At 39.6% G+C, this 23,085-nt stretch overlaps 1 protein-coding gene across 2 annotated transcripts in view; it reads right to left on the reverse strand.

Moving 5' to 3' along the window:
- MOB2 (MOB kinase activator 2) overlaps window positions 1–22,119 on the reverse strand; it is a 118,342-nt gene extending 96,223 nt beyond the window's left edge. The window contains exon 1 of one of the 2 annotated variants that reach the window (XM_064452498.1): window positions 21,885–22,119. In XM_064452498.1, the coding sequence (XP_064308568.1) occupies window positions 21,885–21,901 (17 nt within the window). In that variant the 5' untranslated portion in view covers window positions 21,902–22,119. Of the gene's footprint in view, window positions 1–8,362; window positions 8,505–21,884 lie in introns of those variants that run through there. The other variant, XM_064452496.1, reaches the window with a different exon arrangement.
- Between the last annotated feature and the right edge of the window lie 966 nt (window positions 22,120–23,085).

Here is a 23,085-nt window from a genome sequence, read left to right on the forward strand (position 1 = left end):
GCAGGAGCAAGGCTCTTCCTTACAAGATGAAGATAATCAACAAAAATATGGTACTTGTTTGAAAGGCATTATTCGCAAGTCCCTTCTGCTCAGTTGGAGAGCAAAGCATTTGCATCATATATTAAGAAATTGATAGAAGATCTAAGCATAGTAATAACTATAATAGACTACAAGAGTGCTGAAGTTCCCACAAAATCCATTTACTTTCTCCAAATACATAAGGTTCCGTCAGCTAAGAATTAAACCCAGAAATTTTTCACTGCTTCCTCACTATGGAAAGATTTCAGTTACCCTTTAATAGAAAAGGAACCAGCAAGCTGAACAAATGCTTACCCTCAACCTTAACCAGCATAAGCTTAGGAAAAAAGGATGAGAGGAGAAGAGTAGGAATAGCATCAAAAGCAAGCACTCACCCACCACTTCCTGAAATTAAACAAAAGGGGCAGAAACTAATCAAGCTGCTGTAGGCCTTCTGCCCAGCTCATACCTGCCACACAGCTTCTGCCCAATATACCACAACACCAGATGTGAACATTTCAAAGATTGGCTGCTACCCTCATGAAACGTTCCTACATTTCTCAGCAGAAAAGGAACAAGAAAATGGACTGCTGTCTAAATCAGTTTAGCTAAAGTAAGCCGTCCCTTCTTTGACACTCCCTCCCTACCCCGAGGGATTTAAGAAGCATGCATTGCCATGATCTGACAAGAAGTAATCCAATAAACTAGACAGCCTCTCTCTCACCCGCACAAGGACACAGCTGCTCTGACTCCTCATCTAGGCCTTGTATGTCCAAATGTCATCTGCAGCAGCTCAGCCAGGTCTTTACTGAAGTAGGAAGTGTTGGGCACTCCTCTAATCAAGGATGCAGTTAGGTCCACATGCAGATAACCAAATCCTGAAGGCTTCTTCTGACACTAAAAGATTACTAGAGCATCTGGTTATTTCACCATCCCTTTTCACCTCTTATCTCTGTTACAGTAGCTCTGCTAAAATTTGGTACACTCTTCCCAGGCAAAACTGTCACCAGCTAATCTCTAAAAGCCACCAGTGCTCACCCTCTTCCCCCCCTACCCCACCGCAGATGGATCCATCCACAGAACAAAAACAGCTGCTCCTGATAAACCTACATGCCTGCATTTCACAATACACTGGAGATGTCTAAAGCACCATGTCTGAGCACCCACACTTGGTCCTGTAACAAGTGTATTGACACACTGCCCCTTGCATTCTAGAAGCACAAATATTACTGGAAAAAAGTACACAAAATCAGGACTTAAGAGTTAACTGAGTCATAAGAACAAATGTGGTCTGAACAGCAGCTAGGTAACTTCAGGTTGAACAAAATTAGTCATCTTCAGTGAGTCATGCACAAAGTACAACTTGCAAAGCAAGTGAATTAAGAATGTTCTGTTATAATTTATTTTAGTCAAAAACTTCATGTCATTTCATATTAAAGTATATTTTTGCTTTTTAAGTTACACACTGGGTTTTCACATTACAAAACATCTGTCAAAGCATGCAGCAACAGACAGTATGTGATGCACATTTTACTAAACTTCTCTTTGGTCCCCTGACCAGCATGAGTTTGCCATCTGTGGCACCGAGAGAGAGAGGGAGGACATTTATCATTATTCGTCTATAATCGCTTATTCAATAAACAGGATTTCATGCATAAGAGCTGCATCCAACAGCGGGCAATGTGTTTTATTAAAGTCAGTCCTTTACCAAAAGATTAGATCTGACTACCCACAAAGGGAATCCATTCCTGTCCCCAGGATACACAGCATCCCAGTTAGGGAGTGTTATGTCAGCAGAAAAAAAACTAGCAAATGAGAGCTGTAACTTGGAGTTGAGTTTTTTGCTGGGTATTACCACAGAGGGTGACAGAACACAAAAGAAATGATACGGAATTACTCTGACTTGTGTTCACTTTGCTGCAGCAAAGCAACTTGAATATTCAAGAGAGCTAGTCTAATTTTAGCTGAAAACAAGCTGATGTACAAACTATTCTTCCAACAATGATAATCAAGTTAGAAAGGCTAAATCTCAGCCAAACTACATTTATGGAAAGTTTTCTAAAGCATCTGTTAAAACATGTCAACCTAATCAGCATTTCCCCAAAAAATTTCACAAATGTATGTACAAACCATCACCACAAACCCCCATGAGATCTGCAGCTATTAAACAGGATACCTGGCAAGCTGACACACAGCTTGTTTCTGCAATTGCCTGGTGCCTCTACTCTTCTGTTTACCAGGGTAGCCTGATTTTGCCTTCCTGACTAATTACACTTTGTTGTCAGATTTTGAGTTACTTTTCTTCCCCCACACAGAAGCATAGGCATATTTCTGGATCCACAGTTGTAGCAAGCGAGAGGAACAACTTTAATGACATTTGAACAATTATTTGCTTCTCAGAGGACATATTACTTAACCGAAAAATTGATTGTTTTAGCCTGTTTTATAGAAAAAAGTGTGCTTCATCTTGTCTAGTACGTAACAAGTTTGAGGGAGACCACAGCACCTGATGCCACAGTTCCACAAATACATTAAGCCAGGAAACTGTCACTGCCACCATTAGAGTTGATCCCACTCCCTCTCCATCACTCCTGGTCTCTCAATCTTCCCTCTGTGCCTCTCCCACGCAGAGGTATTTGCGCAGCAGTACAGTGAACTGGATCAGGAACTGATCCCAGTTAAACCAAAATGCTGGTTTTTTCCATTAGTTTTAACTTGCACCACTAGCAGGATCCAATTCCTAATGAGATCCCCCAAGCACTTCAGCTGGCAAGAGAGACGAATTGACAGCTGGAGCAGCGAGAAGAGAGCACTTTTCATGGCAGTCCAGTTGGCCCCAAAGTGCTTAGGGAACTATGGCATAAAATACATAGTCTTTGTGTGATACCAAAACTTTTGTTATAGGATACTGTGATGGTTTATAGAAGGACCTGTTACTCCTTGTACGTCCGTATATTTAAAGGTCAGTTCCACAGAAAAGACTTCAAGGTTGCCTTTACATATCCTTCAGCTGTTGCTAAAACCCTCTTCTGGAGAGAAAGTATATGTATTAGGATATTTAAAAAGGTCAAGAGATGTAGTGCATTGTAAGCAGAACAAGGTACCAAATACAAGATATTTACACCAAATCTAACAAAATTAAGATCACAGCAGTCAATACCTCTCTTCTCACCTTCTCCAGGAGAGGAGTTTTTAAGAAAGAGGAAAGATCACAGTATAAGTGATTGGGCACAACTCCTAACACAGCCAGAGCTCACTGGGGCTGAGCTCTTCTAGCCCTATGATTGTGGTTATTACAGATGTAGTGGTACCAACATTTATGTTGGGTGGCACATTATCGCAACCAACAAAACAAATACATGCTTGTTTTGCCTCAAGAGGAAAATCCTCCTCCTCCCCAAAGTGATCCAGCCCACTTTGGGGTGGGTGGGGTGGAGGAATTTCCTCCCTCTCGATAATATAAAAACATGAAAGGGGCTTTATAGTTCCAGCTCCACATTGATAATTCTACATTTACCTTCTCCGGTCTCAGTCACTAACAGTAGCAACACATTGGTTATATTGCTCTTTTTCTACCCAGCTGCATGGATACTAGGAAAAGCCATGTGTAAGAGATTTTTATTGATGTTGATTTTACGCCATAATTTTATAGTTTTCATACTTCAGTGTGATAATGTTTTGTTCAAAATAAATCCAAATGATACAAAATGATGAGCTAAACCTAGCATTTAATTTTCCAAATAGTACTTGCACATTCTGCATTTTGATACATATGCTAATACCTACTAATTAGAACCACAACAAAGACTTTAAAGATAGGAATTAGGGAGAGGAACTTTCCAAACCAGATTTATTCATTATATGACAAAACAAACATTAGCACCATTTCTCCTGTATAATGATGCAAAATATTCTCAATAGGAGAAATTAGAAGAGAAATTCTAATAGGAGAAAAAATGGAAACTAAACAAAAAACTAGACATCATAAATTTGTGGTTTCATTATGTCCAGCGCCTCAAACACTGTTGAAATAAAAAATATCACCTAAATTTTATCATAGCTCAAAAAAAAGAGATATAAGTTTCGAGGTGGTACAGTACAAATTCCAGGTATAGTATTAGAAATGAGTGACAAACACCACAAAAAGACTGAATGAGGAAATCCATACTGCCGTATTACACTTAAATCCTCTGTACCTGTAGCAAATAATAGTCTTATTGTTTTAGAGCACTTAGAGGACCAGGAAAGCTTCTACGCTTTTTTACATAGATAAAAGTGTATTTTACTTTCTATCAACACTGTAACTACATTAGGTTAAGAGGTTGTTTTACATGGGCCTATGAAAGAAGATGAAGCAGTATGATTTCATTGAATGGGAAGATCCTAATGAGTACCTTGTATTAGCAATTTAATACCAAAGACCACTGAGATAGGGCTAGAGGTTAATACCGGTCATCTTCCTAGTAAAACTCTTATACATTCTAAAAGCTCCTCCTTTTGTAGTTAATTTCCATCAACTATTCTGCTTTTGTATTAAACACATAAGCAAAATCATATTAATATATTTCTAGTGAGCATACGTTGAAATCCTCAGAAGTATTTCAGCATGTCAGGAGTAGGATGTTATACTATTAGAACTGCAAATTATGTCACCTTTTAGCAAGTGACCAGTAACAGGCCACTCAGAAGTGCTTGGTAATGACAGAAGGCTTATTTTCACAGTAGTTAATTGTTATGTTACAGTTAACACATCTCAACTTTGCAGGCTTGCTTACCTTAGCACATTTGAAATAAAGCAGTAGGAAGGGAGAACTTTATATTTCTGTTACGGGCTGCTGCTGCTGCTTTCAGTATTTGTGCAAGTTCATCTGTGGTTACAGCGTTGCATAATGACAGCATGAATAGTCAAGCTGCTACCAGACTACTTTTTCTTAATACATATACTTAGAAAAAAACCTGAGCCACAATTTAGACTACTTAGATACCTGTATCATCACAAAATGCTGCTAAAAAAACTACAAATCCATCCATTAGTTAAAACAACCTTGCTAGTTGTTCAACTCTTACACTATTTATGAACATATGCACTTCTATCCTGAACATTCACTGACTTTGTCAGATGCAAACACAAGACATCCTTCAAGCCACATTCTCAGTAGGAGTGAGCTATTGAAGGAAATAACATAATTTTAAAACAGGATGTGCACAAGAGATCTTTTGCAAGCACATTCCTAACATCTTCAAGGAAGATCTGGGCAAGGGGAGAACAGATTCAAGCCCAGAGCTTTACATAACCAGCAAAACAAATAAACAGCAGTAACAGGACCAAACAATAAGATTATGCTCCAAATGCTGTCATCTAACCGGAAGGCAAAGCCAAGAAGCCCTGCAGGAAACAGGCTAGAAACAAACTGTCTTATTTCCTATTGCTTCTGTGTTTAAAAACATCCCCAGTATGCATAAATCAAGATGTCATTGGCAGTGAAAACACAAACCCAGCTTAACTCCATAGCTACAAGGCTCTGTTAATCCCTCTCTAACATTCTCACTAGGGTCCCCAGCTTTCTTTTGTTCTCATAATATCAAGCTATCATAAAGAAGCTATGACAATGACACACATGAAAGAAATTTGTATTCGTTTGTCAGATACTGGGTAAAAATATCTACCTCATAGCAATAAGAATTAAAGCAAGCAGAGGCTACTGTGGCATATGCACAATCATTCAAATTTTTTAACGAATCTATTTACTGCAGCACCCAAAACACTGAGAACACTCACAGCTGTAGTCCAGCACAGATCAACATAAAATACCAACAACGTTACTTGTGTTTAGTCAGCCTTCAGAAACGTTCCTAGTCCTTGCATACATCAGCTCCATTTTTTAATATTGCAATAGAAAGCAATAGTTCTGCCATATAAAAAGGAAATCTCCTGCTTTGACACAGCTATACTAAAAATCCAGATAGCTCTTCTTTTGACAAGCTATATCATACTGAGGTCTACCATGGAGGTTATAAACACATTGCTGCCACAGTGAATCTAAGGAAGCAGGCACTGTATTTTTAACTTTTCTTTGTTTCCCTTCCACTCCCATATGTGAACTATTTTCAAAGTTATCCAAAGAGTTTACCAACTTCATTGACTTGTTTTGATAAAAGGTATACCTTCTAGAGTAAAAAAAAGTGAAGGAGACACAGCATTTTTATCTGCACAACTTTGCATAATAAAGGCACGTAAGAGCTGCTACACACTCATTTGCTCCCTTGTTATATGATGAGGTCATCCTTTAGATGATAAAGCACTTAATCTTCTCCAAGAGATTCTGGAGAATGTAATACCTGAACGAGTCAAGTTCTACTGTATTTTTAAGGAAGTGGAATCTCACCAGGAAGACCTGAGGTACAAGACTCAAATGTTGGATGCTGTCATACGTTAGTTATGTTTTGAACTGAGTTAGCTAAACAAATGCAAATTCTCATACAAATCTACACGGACAATAATGTGCACACAATAGTTTTGTAACAATTTTATTTAAAACTTAAAGAACAAAGCCAGGAAAGAGCAGTGGGTTTTCAAAAGCCTAAAGTGAAAACAGTTCCAAGGAATATAAAAAGGTCATTTCCAACCACTACACAAACCTGATTTATTCTCAGCATGATACCAACATATCAGAGGTAGCAGTCAACTCATCAGCTGTTTGAAGTGATTTGGTTATACATTACCTCTTGCAGTACCCAACAGAATCCTATTTTCTTCATCTACATACTTAGATACTATTTATATTTCTCCTAATCAAGATTTTTCCCCTGTATTTATACTATATAAAATAAATCTAGGATTATTAAGCTATCGTGGTACTAACTATAAAACTTTAAAAAATACAAAGCGTATTTAGATCACATGCTGAGATTTCTAAAACCCCAACAAAATCACCACCAAGTAAAGCACTCAGCTAATGAGACAGAAAAAAGTCATCATTCTTTTCTATCAAGGATCCTCACCATTAGCATTTTGGTGGAGAGAAAATTCACTTTAGCATTTACATAATTTTAAGTGGCAATTACATTTAGGGAAGGCACCTTCAATCCATGATTTTTTGTTTCCTATTTCCAGATTCTAAAGTAATTCCTGCTGAAAGATTGTAATTAGCAAACTGTGCTTACACATTAAAATTATAGTGGAATTGTTTTTTAAACAAAATCACAAAAAATTACCATAGTTTGAAACCAACCCTTCAGATTGTCACAGAAGTTTTAATAAATTTCAGAAGCTTCAACTCTGAATAGCCAAGAGGAGTACGCAAGTTTTAAGTACTTAAACTGTTCAGGAAGCACTGCAGATTCAAGAAGACTAAGGCCAATGCACCATCTGGCATCTCTGAAAACACATCCCCGATCTAAGTAAGTATTTGTTTCTGAGAAAGAGCTATAATAAAAGAACAAGGAAGTACAGATTAGAAAAACAACAGTAGATTAATAATACAGCTCATATACATAACCAAGTGGTCTTGTTTCCAAATTATGTTCTCTTCTTGCTGATGTTAAAATAAACTCCATCCCAATTCTTACTTCTTTCTGGGAAGGAAGAAAAAAGCTGGTGTATTTTCACCTCTAGAAAACTAGTAATAAAGGAAGAGCACCACCGTGATCCAATATTAACATCCTGAGATACTTTTAATTCCATGGAATTTCAAATCTTTGCCCCCAAGAACCAATTCCATCTTTTTCCCTCATTATCAATATCCTTAAAAGTTACTACAAGTTTTAACATATGTCTAATGGCAGTCTCAGTCCCAAAAGTGACATTTCAACAATAGGGAACACTAAATACAAGAAAAAAAAAAACAAACTTTGTCATCCTTAGGAACCAGATATTGTCATTCAGGGCCTCTAAACAAACGCAAGAATGAAATATGCTAACAAGACAGCTGACTTCATGATTAATAAATCTGAAAGAGGTGACCTTACTCCAAAAAGTATTAATTTAAAACAAGGAAGAAGAGATATCAATTTCTTAATCTTTCTGTAAGACATGTCACAGAGGTAACAAATGCACAAATAGACTTGACTTAAATCAGGAGGAAAAGCATTCCATTAGTAGTATTTAAAATTTTCCAAACTTAAAATCAAATCACCAACTAATACATTTAGTACTTTAAGAAGAAACAGATATTGGAAATTAATGTTACAAAAGTTATTTTAGAAGGGAGTCATGTTTTTGTTCCTCTATAACATCACATTTTTATGAAGTATTTCAACTTCCTGTAAGTTGTGAGGGGAGGTATTTGCAAACAGAAGATTAAGCTTTACTATGCTGTTATGTAAATACATTCTGGATATCTACCTCCACATCATAGGACCGTGCATAATACAAACCAACTGCCTGCTAAGCCCAATATTCCATTTCTGACAATGGCCAACACTGAAGCAGTTTAGAAGACTCCATAAATCTCTGGAAATGCAGCTAATTACTCAACACCACATCCCAAGAGAAATTTCTTCCTGGCTCTGACTGCTGGGCTTTGATGCATGGACTGAAAACCAGTGTTATCATAGCTAGTGCTCTTGCTAATGTGGTTAATCTTTACAGAACTGTACTATTTACCTTAGTGAATCACACAGTCGAAACCCCATAGCTCAACTATGGGCTGTATACAAAAATTCTTACTATTTTTTCCAACCTTCTATTGTTATGCAAAATGCCAAAATTGTTCTTTATTGTTAAAGTATGCTGGCAAGTCAATTGTCTTTAAAGCCACTTTTGCCTTATTCTCCCCTCATTTTTGAACTTGCTGTTGCTTTTCCACATGATGAAGCAAAACAAGTATTATTGAAACACAGTTAATCTGAAGTTCTTCTGGATTTGATTTTGTAACAAGAACACATTGGAGAATCCATTCTTTTTTTGGAGTGCTGAGACAGTGCCTGCTGTGATACTCAGATTGTCATTTTACTACTAAACTCCAAATAAATCAGTGCAAAGAAGCAAATCCAAAATGAGATTAATAAGTAAGTAACAGTTTCATGTTAGTAGCTGGCTGTCACTCTAGAATAATATTTGTTTTAACAACCTCGAGTTAATGAGTAGCCCATAGCTATATGATAACCATTGTCTTCCTTGGAGATTAGACTCCTTTTTGGGCATGTTTATCTCAATATTTTTACTGCATGTCCTCTGCACTCCACCCACATTGCTAGTCTCCAGGGATCTTAGGGTAATAAGCCACTGGGATAGTTCTTGTAAGCAGCCACATTATTACTTTCACTAGGAACATGGATGCAATTTGAATTAGTTGTTCCCACAGCTGTTTGGTCCTGCCTCGGGTTTTTTTGCATGTAAAAAGACCATATACTTGGGCATATACTAGCAAAAGGATAAGGGGACAGTCAATTTCAGCTAGACTCTGAGAAACTTCGTCTTGGCAACATCCATTTGTAACGTGATATTTTTCATCTAAAACATACCAAAGCTAGGATGCATTATCCCTCTTCTTTTAGCTCAAACAGACCAGATCTACTTCATCGTTTGGTCAGCAATACCAAATAGGTAAATTAAACTCTCCCTCCACCTAGCTAGTAAAACCTTGTGTGTCATTTTTTACGAGTATAAGAGTTAAGAGAGTGGATCGCAGAATTAAGAGGAATAGGGAAACAGCACAGTATCTTCACATTTCACTTACCTAGGAACAAAAAGCTCTGTGCAGATTTCATTTGCACATGCAGTCTGGCTCCCCCATTACAACAGCTTTTGAACTCCAAGCTTCATGTACTTTTTTTTCCATAGCTCATTTACCAGATGTCTAGTTTGACTTCTAGAGTACTTGATCCAACATAAGAGCAGCAAACATGGAGCAGTTACCAAACTGAAGTTTCAGTGAAAACGGCAGAGGACACAATTTTGCACAAAGTTGCACATTTTAGCCCAACCATATTTCCTTTTCCATAGCACTATCAAATCAAGCCCTCCAGAAGGCAAAGGTTCTTTGCTACTCAGGTACTGTGTAGTCCACAAAGGGTGCACCGGTCTGTTAGTTAGCTGCCCTCAAGTTCAAATCTCACATAATTCAGAAGACATCAATGTTTCTCCATCTGAGCCCTTGAGACTGATCAGTAGTACCTATTAGCCTGACTTGTGATACCATTAAATTGCATACACTGATTTTTAGCATAACTAGGACTAGAACCTTTGTCAAGTCACAGACCCAAACAACCCACATCCACACTTTTATTATAAAAGTCCACAAGTAGAAGAAAATATTATATACAAACCATGGGACAAGAATTATTGGCCTAGGGATTAAAGGGACGGCAATAATGCTCACAGCCACAGGAAACGGAAAGTCACAGCAGACAGCATACTGTAATATACCAGCAGCGTGTTGCAGGCATCTATTTGCAAAATGTGCACGTGACAAATCAGGCCACAGACATTTATCTGGACAAACAAAAAATTACTCCTTTACATCAGGTATGTACTGGAATTCCCTGAATCCAAGTTCTTTGTGCATTTGTTTTGACAGCTACAGTTCAATTACAAACAGTGATTCTACATAAGATACTATTGTGTGCAGTATTTCATAAAAATATTAAGGTCTTAGTAATAATGGAAGGTAATCATTATTCCTTTATTACACCCAGATGGGAAATGATTATGTATGCGCTAGCGAAGTTTTATTACATATATAAGCACCATCCTTCTTCCTACATTTGCCTCCTCTTCACTCAAATTCTATCTGTTTACTCTAACAGCAATGGCTGTTCCTAATACTATATAATCAGCCTGGTGATCTCTCTCATAGACTCTCAGGTTTCTTTCAAAAAAAATATTTTTTTTAACTTTTTTTGTTTGATTTTACTATTTGTCATTGCAAGAGTGCTTTTCTACACAGGAAGTCAAATCAAGTTAAAAGGGTGAATTGGAATTGTATCTGTTAAAACACATTAAAAACCTTCACGGAAGCTGTCCTTCAGAATTTAAGCAAGCTTCATGTCAGCTTAATTCATGATGCCCATGGAAATATTTAACACCCTCTTATTCTACATTTTTGGCTTGGCTCAGAAACACTGGGGATAACTGCCACACCCTGACAAGTTGAACCAAGGTATTGAAATGGGTCTGTCTTTATTACAAAGTTACTTCCTTCTCAATAAATTTTTGCCAATCAGAAAATAAAAAGTGCCTATTTTTCAGAATAAAATGTTTAAACATGGGAATTTAATAGATCTACTAAGCAAGAATAATTTTTATTTTATTTACTTAGAAAAAAGGACTACATACATTTCTAACGAAAAACACAAACCAGCAAGTGATTTTTGTTCTACAAGGTAGAGAATAATTATACTGTGTTTCATGAACTGCAGAAAATATTTTCCATTAAAAGATTACTAATATCAAGTATTCCCAACCAGTCAACTAAGTAAGTTTTCACTCTACCTAAAATGGAGTTGAACTTGATTTAAACAAAAGCATTGATTCTATTAACAATAATGACAAAATGCAAGTCTGAACATATAAACAATATTTTGCCCACCTGGAAAGTTATACCACCTACAGCAACAGCTGCCTACGTTTTAGTGGATGACTGGGCACATCCTGCCTGAAACAAGCCTGAAAAACACTTATAAACATTTTAAAAACTCAACAAAACCCACCACTTTATAGTACTGTGTGAAAAGATGAAGGTCACCTTTTAAAAGGTAAACCAACCTGTAAGTTGCCTATAAACTTGCAGCTAAACACCTAGCTGTCCATTACAAGCATTAACACAGAATATCTGCTTTCATAGCACTTTACTCCAACAGCTCAAGTCTCAACAAGCTCAAGTGACTTGGGCCAGTACCTTCATATTCAGCAGGGTGGGGCAAGAGAGACAATCTTATTACAGACACTCTGCAGTTATAAGAATGCAAATCATCAAGTTCAGCATTTTGATTAGCACCCGTGACTCAGAGGTAAAACCTGTGCTATGCCAGACCACATGGTAAAAGCCTATCATATGCCTAATAAGAAATATTTATAAATATATGCAAAAAGAACCCTGAAATTGCAGGTTATTCTTCAAAAATTGCTCATAACCAACAGCACCACAATAATCAAGTGAGGAAGGGACACAGTAAAAATAACTACTGGTAGATGCCCATCCAGGAATACTGTGGAGAAGTAACAGTACTCCTTAATGTCCCGTCCCCCCCGCCCCCCAAAAAAAAAAAAAAAAAATCAATCAACTGAAGGACATCCAGCAGGCCCTCTACTTGACAAGACTAAGACTAGAGTTGAACAAAAAAAAGCTACATTCATTAGGCTGAAGTATCCCCTTCATTATTTCTTCTGTTCATCTCTTACCAGTCAGATTTCTTCCAAACCTCAAAAATCAGCTAATTCAAAAAATGGCACTATCTGGCTACAAGAAAGAGGAGACATAGGCAATATCCGTAAATATGTCAGAACTGCAGGTTAGCACATGCACCCCAACCAGAAATTACAAACGAACCAAGAAAAGCTGGCTCACAAAACAAAAGACAACATTGGAGGGGATAAGATATATCTAAGAATCTGGATACCCTAGACCAAAACCAGCACATACTCTCATTTCTAATCTATTTCCTTTGCTAGAAAAGATTCAGGTAATCTTAATTAGCAAGATGAGTGCCTAGCTGTGGCTTTTTGAATGTAGGGTAGTCAGGTCCTTAGAAAGGTACCAGCCCCTGCTAAATCAGCAGGTGAGATTTATCCAGCTGACAGGGAGCTGTAGTACTAACATGGTTTTGTTCAAGACAGTCCATTAACATGAACAAGAGATACAAGCATGCCCAGAATCTGCTTCTTTCTTCCCCAAGTACATCTGTTGGTCTAATAAAAGTTATTAGACCTCACTACAAACTGTGTCCCTTTTGTATCTGATGGAAAGTAGTCACACACTAACACTTTATTAGACATAATCATGAAGGTTACAGACTGGAGTTCCAGCAACACCTGGATATCATCAGAGAGAAGACTGATTTGAAAGAAAGCTATTTATCGTTTATCACACCTGACAAACTTGAAACCACAGAGTTAACTCTGTAACCCGAGCCTCTCCACAAAGTAGACACAAAACACCTCCTTGTAAAAAAAAAAATCTATATCCAATTTTGCATAACCTGATAAGATACACCGTATGGAACAAAGCCTTTTCTGAACAACTCCCTGCTGTTCACAAAGAACTGTACAAAACAAAGTTCTTTAAATTAGGAAATTCTAAATGAAGGAACATTAAGGTTGTAAAATGAAGCAGTTAAAAAGTCTCAAGGTCACCTCTATGCAACCTGTTTCACACAAATTCTGTGCTTTATGTATAAGTACTAGGAAACTTCTCAGGTAAAAGTCCCAGCCATTTACATATTTCAGTGTAGAGAAGGGATAGTAGTGATCCAGTCACTGAACACATTATAAAATATTCAATGTACATCTTTCTAACCTGAACAGTGAAGAAAGGAAAAGAAAAAAAGGCGTGGAGATACATTCTGAAGGGCTCAAGCTACTGGACCTGGATCTTTTTTACTTTGCCCTAACCACCAAAGCCCATACAATGCTTGTTAAGACGACAGTTTTCTGCATGCTTATATTCTAGCTTAATGGATTTATTCTTTGAATGTTCAGAGTAAGAAGGAATCTGATCTATGATGGTCATGCCTGTCCCAATTCCAGTTTAATTTCTAACATTCTTCAGGGCCTTGAAAATTGTACCTAAATTCTGGTTGGTTTGGTTTGGTTTTTAGTGTGTTTAGTGCTCTTTTTCCACAGTCAGAAACAGCTTTGTGGATTGTGTGAAGCACTTGCACCCTGACCAGTTTCTCTTGGCTGGCAGAATAACAGGAAACTAACTTCAGACAAAACTGCCATTTTTTCTCCTCCAAATGCTAAAATTATAGTACTGCTGTTCAGCCATTTACAGTTATACTCATCATTCTAATGCCAAAATTAAATTATTTAAAATTATTGCACACTGTTTCAGGAGCAGGGAAGCTCCTAGAGTGCAACTGTTTGAAGTGCTGGAACAAAGTCATGAAGCAACAGTCCTTTCTTAAGTAGTCTTACCAATATAATAGTCTCCAGTAATATTATCAATAACATGATTGTAAAAATATTTTTTTTAAAATTTATTCATTATATAGCTTAGTAAAGTGAAGGGCAGTCATTTTTTTATTTTTTTGCAAAATGAGATGGGTAGAAAAGTTGCTAAGGAGGGCATTTAGAAACTGAACCTAGCAAGTAAGTTTCACAACCTTATCACTGACGGCAGAAGGCTAAACATGGGTTAAAAATTATGCACAAGATTACTTCAATAGCATTCCACTAGCAGACACACACATTAAAGTCATTTAATAGGTCAGCAATGATTGCAGAATATGCAGATCTGACAACACCAAGTTCAAACTCGTATACACAGCTATGTAAAAATTGCAGTCTCTTATTAATTTTACTCTTTCAAGTGTGCTTGCTCTGGGCCCATATCCAGTAGATGTAACAGATGGAAACTGCCAGGGAAATATGGCAAAGCTATGTAGACCATCATGCACGAACCAAGCTTCCTGAAAACTCTCTTGAATCAGACTGCTGGACTCAGCCATCAAAAATACCACCTACCCTCACATTCACACCATGACAGAGTCAGCACTTTTCTCAGGTAGATGAAACCTGATTTAGAGCAAATTACAAATTCTGAATTATTCATGAAAGTATATTTATAGCTTAGCCATAAACTGTATGCAACACAGTAGGACAGCAACTCCGAAAGCGCTCTGAGGCCATTATCTACTCCAAGATACCACCCTGGTCATAACATCTCCTGTTTTCAGATATTCTGCAGTTTCTCCAAACAAGTCAAGCCAAAGAATACATCATCAGAATATTGCTAATTATCTGCAGAGTAATTAGAATTAATCATCAAATTACTACATTATCACATTCAGCTGATTTAAGTCCTTGCTGCCACCAAAAAGAGCACTCCCCAAGCTTTATGTTCTCACCAGCTGCATAGTGCTGTTAACATTATTCATGTAGCTACACAAACAGGCTGCAGGAATTCACTTAGTTGAAAACTAACCTTAGGAGAGGAAAAAAAGAAAAAAAATGTTAGTTTTCAGTCAAATGAACATCTTAACCTACCAGCATTCCTGAATACTGATGCTAGCCCAAAGGAGAAGAAGCTAACATGCAAAGAGACACAAGGAAGGAGTATTGCTACATTTTTAGAATTATCAACTCTTTTTCTAAGGAAAGTAATAGTTCATTTTACTTTAAGGACCTTGAGACTGATCTACTCTTCTTGTCCCTCAATAAAATCCTTGTTGCAAAGAGAATGTTCTTACAAGAGCAAACCAGTATTCACATGCATTGTATTGACCAAAGGAAAGTAACTGCCTAACTGATACAAATTCTGTGTTTTGCTAAAGTAACATTTTCAAATGCAGGATTTATTTGGCATTTTTCCAATAAGTCAATAATTTACTGTACCAGGACACTTCAGGGAGCAAGGCTTTGCCATTACTTTATTTGTTTTGCATTCAGCAGAAAAGCTGTAACAGTGACAATCTCAGTAATACAACTGAGCACTTTCAGAACCAGAGACAAAAGCGAACAACATGCCTGAAAAGTTTAAGTTGCTCCAATCCAGACTCCTTTCCTACAACTATGACAGCACTGGAAATTTATATTTCAAACTAACAGCACCCTTCCACTGCTATCTTGATGAATATTGCAAGTTACTAGTTAGTGGAGATATTCTTTTACCTGTAGACTATGTTACACTAGTCGTTTTCACAACTAACTTCTGGTTTAGCAGAGGTACTGCTCATGACTGATAAGCATATGAAATAATACTGAAGTCTCATAAGTAAGCAGTGAACTGAATACAAGCAGCTCACAGACAAAACTAGATTTATCTGGGGAGAATAACCTGGGACCCCACAGGTAATGTTACACCTATAAACAGAAATAAATAAGGAACACACTAATATTTCCCTGCCCAATGGGACTGGACTTACATGGTTTACCAGTTCTGAGTTATTTTTAGCTCCCTCAAAGTAGAGAAAATGGCCTGTGAAGCCAAGAATTTGCAGGGAATGTAATGCAAGGGAAACACCTGTTGTGAGGTCAGTTAAAAAAACAGAATGAATATACACACTATGCAAGCTGTGAAAGGTGAGAGGTTGCAGCACTTTCTAGAGGGAAGACTGCCTTATAAAGGCATGAGACTTTCTTCACTGAAGATGACTGAAGGGAAGAAAAGGGAAAGGACTCCTTACAGTTAAAGCAGCTGAAAAACTTCCAGTGTTCTTCATTTGTATAGAAATATTTGCTATAACTATGAAGTTTCAAACATTACCTCGAATAAAAATCATTAGCTATCTTTTTATATAAAGGTTTGCTAGGCAAAGACAGCAGAACTCTTCTTGGTTCAACTCTATTATGCACAAGTCAAGCTGACAGCTAAGTATGCTGCATGATTTCTCACTGTTCCCAGTACAAGATGCTTTCCTTACAATTGATGGACTTGATGATCCTTATGGGCTCCTTCCAACTTGCAATATTCTATGATTCCGTTCAAAAGCAACAAAGAATTAGTCTAACAGCTGAAAAATTAGCATATTGGATTTTTACTGACTCAGAACTAGAACATTAGTGTGCTTTTTTCACATCTAGCCCTTAGCTGTTCTAGCTCAAGACCAGGACTTCTCTGCATAACAGTATTACTCATATTTCACCATAGTGTATCTTGAACTGGACAGTGTCTTAAGGCCTTATGAGGAAGTTTCTTAAAGACACTTCCATAAATGCAGAAGGGAAGACAACAAAACATCAGTATGTCTTAATTTTCTTCTAGCCTTCACAATCACTACTGGGGTAATCTGGCAAAATTCTATATCAAAAACAAGTGGGAAAACTGCTAGCTTTACTTTAATCCCCTGATACTTATAGCTAAACAAAATAAATGCATGGCACACAGGCCTTCTGGACTAGGCAAATCTAGTAGTGTGCAGGCCTAGAGAATTCCTCTTGCACAGTTTGTTAAAAATCATCAGTATACCACATACTCAAAAAGATTGAATTTGCATCGTTTCTGTGCCGTCATAATACAACATACTTTCCAACTACCTATCCTGGTCAGATGAAGACAATGCAAGGCACGGTGTTTATAACAGATTGACATTACAAAATAAAACTTGCAAGTGTGAAGGTTATTACATTGCATTCGTCATTCTTCAGTTTACAGCTGTAGCCAGATCACAGAGCACTTGAGTAGACCAAAACTGCCTGTGCTGTCTTCAGGCACAAATATTCTGCTCAGGAGTTTGCTTCTTTCTTCTGCCACCTATATTTTCCTGATCCCACTAGGCCATTGCTTTTCTAACTATCATCAAAGCTGAAGATGTGGGATATGAGAAAAGGATAGCCTTCAATAATTTTTAGGCCCTCCTTTCCAAGTCACCAAGGCAAGATATGAAAGAACAGATAATCGAGTAGTGGATGGTATGACAGTATCAATAGCAAGACCTACAACTTCAAAACTAAAGACAGGAGGAATCCCTCCTGTAACACAGCCCCTTCTCTTTTACTCCATTTACACTCTAATTAAGCCTCAGAGAAGGAGCTGTGAATCTTTTGTCAAGTCATCATAAGGCAGAGAGATAATACGCTTGTTTAAGTCCCACAACTTACTTCTTACTGTCATAAATACCCCTGCCCCACAAAGGTAGACACCATGCTGTCCAGAAGAAAAAATGTTTTATTACACAACGAAGTTTTGCATCTAAAATTTTATTTTAACAAGCCACTACATGCTGCAGTCCTCCCTCAGGAAAAGAGTCCTTAGTACCACAGTGAAACAAAGCCACATGGATGAGGGCACTGACATGTTACTGCTACCAGAAGTGCCTGTGAAAGGAGTGGACACTGCAGCTCACAAGTACAAGAGATGCTTACACCAATCCTGAAATAATGCAGTCCTCTGATGCAGAGGAAATACTGATACATGTTCAACAGAAGATAATCTTCACTGAAGAGTTCAGAGGTATCATTTCACTTCTGTCAATTTTTCTTGTGCTCAGAGGCATTCAAATAAGAGTTGAGAGGGAATGCCACTAGTTTATGGAAACAGATGCCTTCTTGCAAAGGGAAAAATTAAAGATCTCCCCCCTGCCCATTTCCTTCACCAGGAGCCCCTTTTGATAGGGCTGGTCTACATGCTGAAGGCTTTTCAAGCAGCCTGTACAAAGGTCTCCAGCTCATTTCTGCTGAGGTAGTTTTTCCCCTGTTTAAAATACATCTACAGAGGTGTTCTGCCATCACAACTACAAACTCTTGGACTTTTCTTAGTTTCAACCAGCATAGTCTATTAACCTGCTAAACTACAAAGTTTATAATACAGATGTAGCCCCAGATTATGTTTTGTGTTTAACAGGTAATTGTTGGTAAAATAGTTTGTTTCTCTCTCCCCTTTTTACATAACAGTTCACAATCCTCTTCTATTAGGAAAAAAATGCGTTACAGCATTAGACATCACAGCCGAAGATTAAAAATAACTGACACCTTGTCAGGTTTACTAGTACCATTAATATGTTGTATTCCTTTTTAATCATGAATTTGAAAACAAATTTAAAAGCCAGTTTCATAACTGAAGGCACAATGCGTGTCTCCACTGCTACCTTGAACTTCAAGAGCAAATCAATGCTGTTTGTAACACAAAAGCCCGCAATCTCTTCCAAAGAGGGTAATGTGGATCTCCGTCAGATGTCAGTGAGCAAAGCAACTAAGCAGCACTGATCTCTAGTCAGAATTGCAATGAAAATATATCCTATATACAACAAAAAAAGCTCAGAATAGCCTTTTTTTTAATGGCAAGAATGCACTGAAGAAACCATAGTCTTTCACCAACATCAGTATTAAGGCTATGTTCAGTAGAAAAGTAAAAGATATCAACCAACCACAGAAAAGACCTCGGGTTTATTTTGGTGCTAAACTGAGCACTGTAACATGCCAGCAGCTTGGGTTTTTTCAGCTTTCTTCCCTAGGGCTCGATTGGATTTTGAAGCACTTGACTGAACAGAAGGTAGCACCCAGAGAAGTTTTGCTGTGTGACCATGTAAGCCTATAGCTGTTCGTTAATCTGTAATAAATTCACTATTGTTTATAAGATTCAGCTTCCGCTTTTTGTATATTAAGCACTCTGAGGCGATCAGAGACACTTGGGCTGCTGCCCTTTGTGGTATGATTAGAACTTACCCTTCCCCCACTTTCCAAGAGACCACAACCGAAGGGGAGGACCAGCAAAGAATAAAGCAGATCTCACTCTAAATCGTCTATCGGATAAATGTGACATGAGCTTGAAGGGTAGAGATCTAGAATAGAAGCAACTGTTACTGCTGCCTAATTTAACACACTTGCACTTGAAGATTAATTTCTCAGGAATACCAAGTCAAAACACAGAGGGTGTTTCTTGCACCAAAACATTAAGCACAACCGATAACATGAGACATACAAGAAGGGTTCTTGAGAACAAGCACATGGAAAACTGTAACTGCAAACCAGCACGTTACCAAAGCAGTTAGGGGTAAGAAAGATCACAATACTTTTTTTAGCGGTGACATTCAGGAAAGAGTGACAACACCAAAAAGCAGACCAATACAATTTGCTCTCCAGAGGCAGAAAGACATCAGCACAAACTGATGGGTTACTGGGAGTGTCCTGTTTTCCTACTATCTCTGCAGGTTTTTCTGCAGCCCTTCCCTTCTCGCACAAGAGGCCCAAACAGCTGAAGTTTTCACTGAAAGAAAGGTTGAGTAACACTACCCAAACTTCTGCGCTAGCAGAGGAACATCCTCAGTTTCTTTCTCAAACAAACAGCAAGAGGGATGTTTTCATTTATACACGTAGTTGCTAACAGCAGCCATAACTTGGACAGAATAACTAAGGGTGCCTCAAGCCTTCTACCCCTTCCCCCTTCAAAATATCAACACTATCCTGTCCTGCCACGAAACAAATAGAACTCAAAAAGTTTTGAAGGAGAAAACATTAAGAGCATCCATGTGACAACACTGGGTTTGGTCAGGCAAGAAACATATCAGGAAATAGCTCAAAACAAGCGAGTAACACACAAATGACTCAGGATCCATTCCCATTACAATGGGGAAAACAGGCAAGTCTTTTTCCATGCAAGGACAGACCCACCCACCCCAGGGTAAAAAAACTACGGAACAAATGCCAATTTTTCATAGCAACTTCAAAAAGCCCAAAATATTTTTCATTAGAAAACCAGCATCTTGAGAGTTTGGCTAAACTAAACCTTGATTCTTCTCTGCTTTACAACATCGCTCACACAAAATGAGTGCAACTGCATAAACAAGGTATTTGAGTCATCCAAATGTCTTCTATAAGTCCTGGGTTTGACTTTTTTTTTGTCATTACAGCAGCACTTTGACACTTCAGCTTTTACTTTTACAAAGTAAATGTAACACACCACCCGTACTTTGTGGTTGTTCTGAAACAAATCAAAACAGGCTTGTCATTTATATTTTCATTAAGACCATGTAACAATAGAGTGCAGCCCTCTGACTTACAAGGCACAAGTGTTGCAGTACATGGCATATAGACCCCTTCACATGCCACAAACACTGCATTTCCCCTGCTCAGCCTGTGGGAGGAACACTCAGCCATCAATATCTACCCCACAGATGTTCAGCATTCGCTCCACCAGATTGAGCAGCCAAATCTAGACTAAAGCATAACTGGTATTGACAACTAGCTCAAGAGTCAGCCACATCTAGTTTGAAGATAAGTAGCAAGTGCCATACTTTCACCAGCAAACAGTTCAGCTGCAGACAAAAGGCAACACACACACAAGGTATCTTTCTAACACACATCTAGCAACCACAACAAGATCGTTTATTTTGTATTCTAGGCACATCACATTAGAAAAGGAAGTAACCTAGATGGCAAAGATCACATTCAGGAACTGGATCAAACTACTGTAAATAAGAAATTAAGGCCGGCGAGTTATCACTGCAATACTGGCTTTGCTGAAGCATAATCCTACTGCTCATGCAATTTTGAAGCATAATTATTCACAGTTCACCTGAGTGTAGGTCGCCAGCACAATTCATGCAAGATTTTATCTTGCTTGGGGTAGTGGTAGCATATCAGGTCACTCCCATCGACTACATCTCCCTCTCCTGCACTAAGGTTTTCAGACCTAAAAGCAGCAGCAAAGCGCTTTCTACCTTCTGTCTCTGCGTAATTAGCACTATTAATCCCAGGCTATCCAAGCCCCCCGGCGTGGCTCTGATTGGGCTTTAATCTCCGCCGAGGTCTCTTCTTCCTCTCCACAGAAAGCCATTTAAACCTTGGCAAGCCTTTCGGTTTAAAGTGATGTTCTGCCGCAGAGGTATCAGTCCCACACCGTACCCGTGGGAAGCACGGAGACCTGCAACGCCTAGCGCACCTCAAAAAAGGAAGGAAAGTTACTTTTTCAGAGCGCGACCGCCTGGCAAGAGGCAAGGGCTCCCCGGCACCTCTCCCTCCCCTCAAGCGTGGAGGCTGCGCCCGGCGAAGCTCGCCCCTGCGCGGTCCGGCCGCCCTCTCTGCCGCTTCCTCTCGCTGTCACCGCAGAAGCGAGCCCGCCGCTCGTCACCTCCACCGCTAATAACCCGTTTGTCACTCGCGCCGCCCGCGGGGTGTCCCGCGCCCTCACGCGCCCAACGGCTCGCCCTCGCGCCCCCAACCGCTTCCCCCCCTCCCCGACAACGGCCGCGGGCTGCCCGGCAGCGAGGAAACCCGCCGCGGGGGGACACCGGGCCGCGGGGGGACTGGGACAGGGGGCCCCACTCACCCCATGAGCCAGTCCATGGCTGGGTCCCGCCGCGCCGGCAAGCTGCCGCGGCCGCCGCCTGCCCGCTCACCGCCCGCTCATGGGGACCGGGCTCCTCCCTCCCGCCCTTCCTTCCCTGCGGTCGGTGCCCCACCGCCGCCCGGCTCGGCTGCGGCTGGGCGGTGCGGGCGGGGCGGCCGCCGGGTCCCCTCCTCAGGCTGACACTCGCGCACTGGGGCGGGCGGAAGTAAACATACGGCGCTGGCGGCCGCTAGGCGCCAACCCGGAAGCGGCCCCCCGCCTTCCCCTCCCCCCGCCGCCGCCGCCGCCCAGGGCACGCTGGGAAATGTAGTTGGGGCACGGGCCCTCAGGGGTTTGGCATGGTCGGTGCCTCAGGGGCTCTCAGTCGCCAAGCCAAGGCCCTGCAGCGTCCCTCGTCCCCTCCGGGGGGGATTTCGTCGTTCAGGCCTGTTCCATAGCGGTTCAGCTCCCTGAACTCCCTGAGGGGAAGCTCCATGTCAGGGCCCCTGAGGTAGCGCTGGGGCGGTTACACGACTCCTTGTCTCAGAGTTTGTACAGCAGATACTGAACTTTATAAGATGCTGAACTTTACAAGTACTTAGCAGTTGACAGATATGAATTATGACAATAGTTCAATGACTGTCACTGAATAATAGAATTTCTGCTAAATTCATAGAGTTATTTAGGTTGAAAAAGACCTTTAAGATCATGAAGTCCAGCCGTTAGCCTAGCACTGCCAGTTCACCACTAAACCATGTCGCCAAGCACCGCATCCAAACGTCTTTTAAATACCTCCAGGGATGGTGACTCAACCACTTCCCAGGGCAGCCTGATCCAGTACTTGATAACGCCTTCAGTGAAGAAATTTTTCCTAATATCCAATCTAATCCTCCTCTAGCACAACCTGAGGCCTGCGTGAGAAACTGCGAGGCATGCATTCTGGCATCCTGAGAGAGTGGAGCCTTGGATGAGGAATGCAGGCAGGCTGCCTCCCTCACCTGCCTTGTCCTTTCTGCTACTGGATGCACCTTGTGCTCCAGAATCTCTGATTCAAAATCCTTCCTTTTTCAGTTCCTCCAATTGCAAGAATAACCGACCAACTACTAGCTCCACAAAAGCAGAGAGATGAAACTGCACCTCTTTGAGATGTAAACAGTCCTAACAGTCCTAACTGTATTAAAGAGGATAAATTATGATTCTA

Source organism: Phalacrocorax carbo, chromosome 5, assembly GCF_963921805.1.
Source record: "Phalacrocorax carbo chromosome 5, bPhaCar2.1, whole genome shotgun sequence".
Lineage (NCBI taxonomy): Eukaryota > Metazoa > Chordata > Aves > Suliformes > Phalacrocoracidae > Phalacrocorax > Phalacrocorax carbo.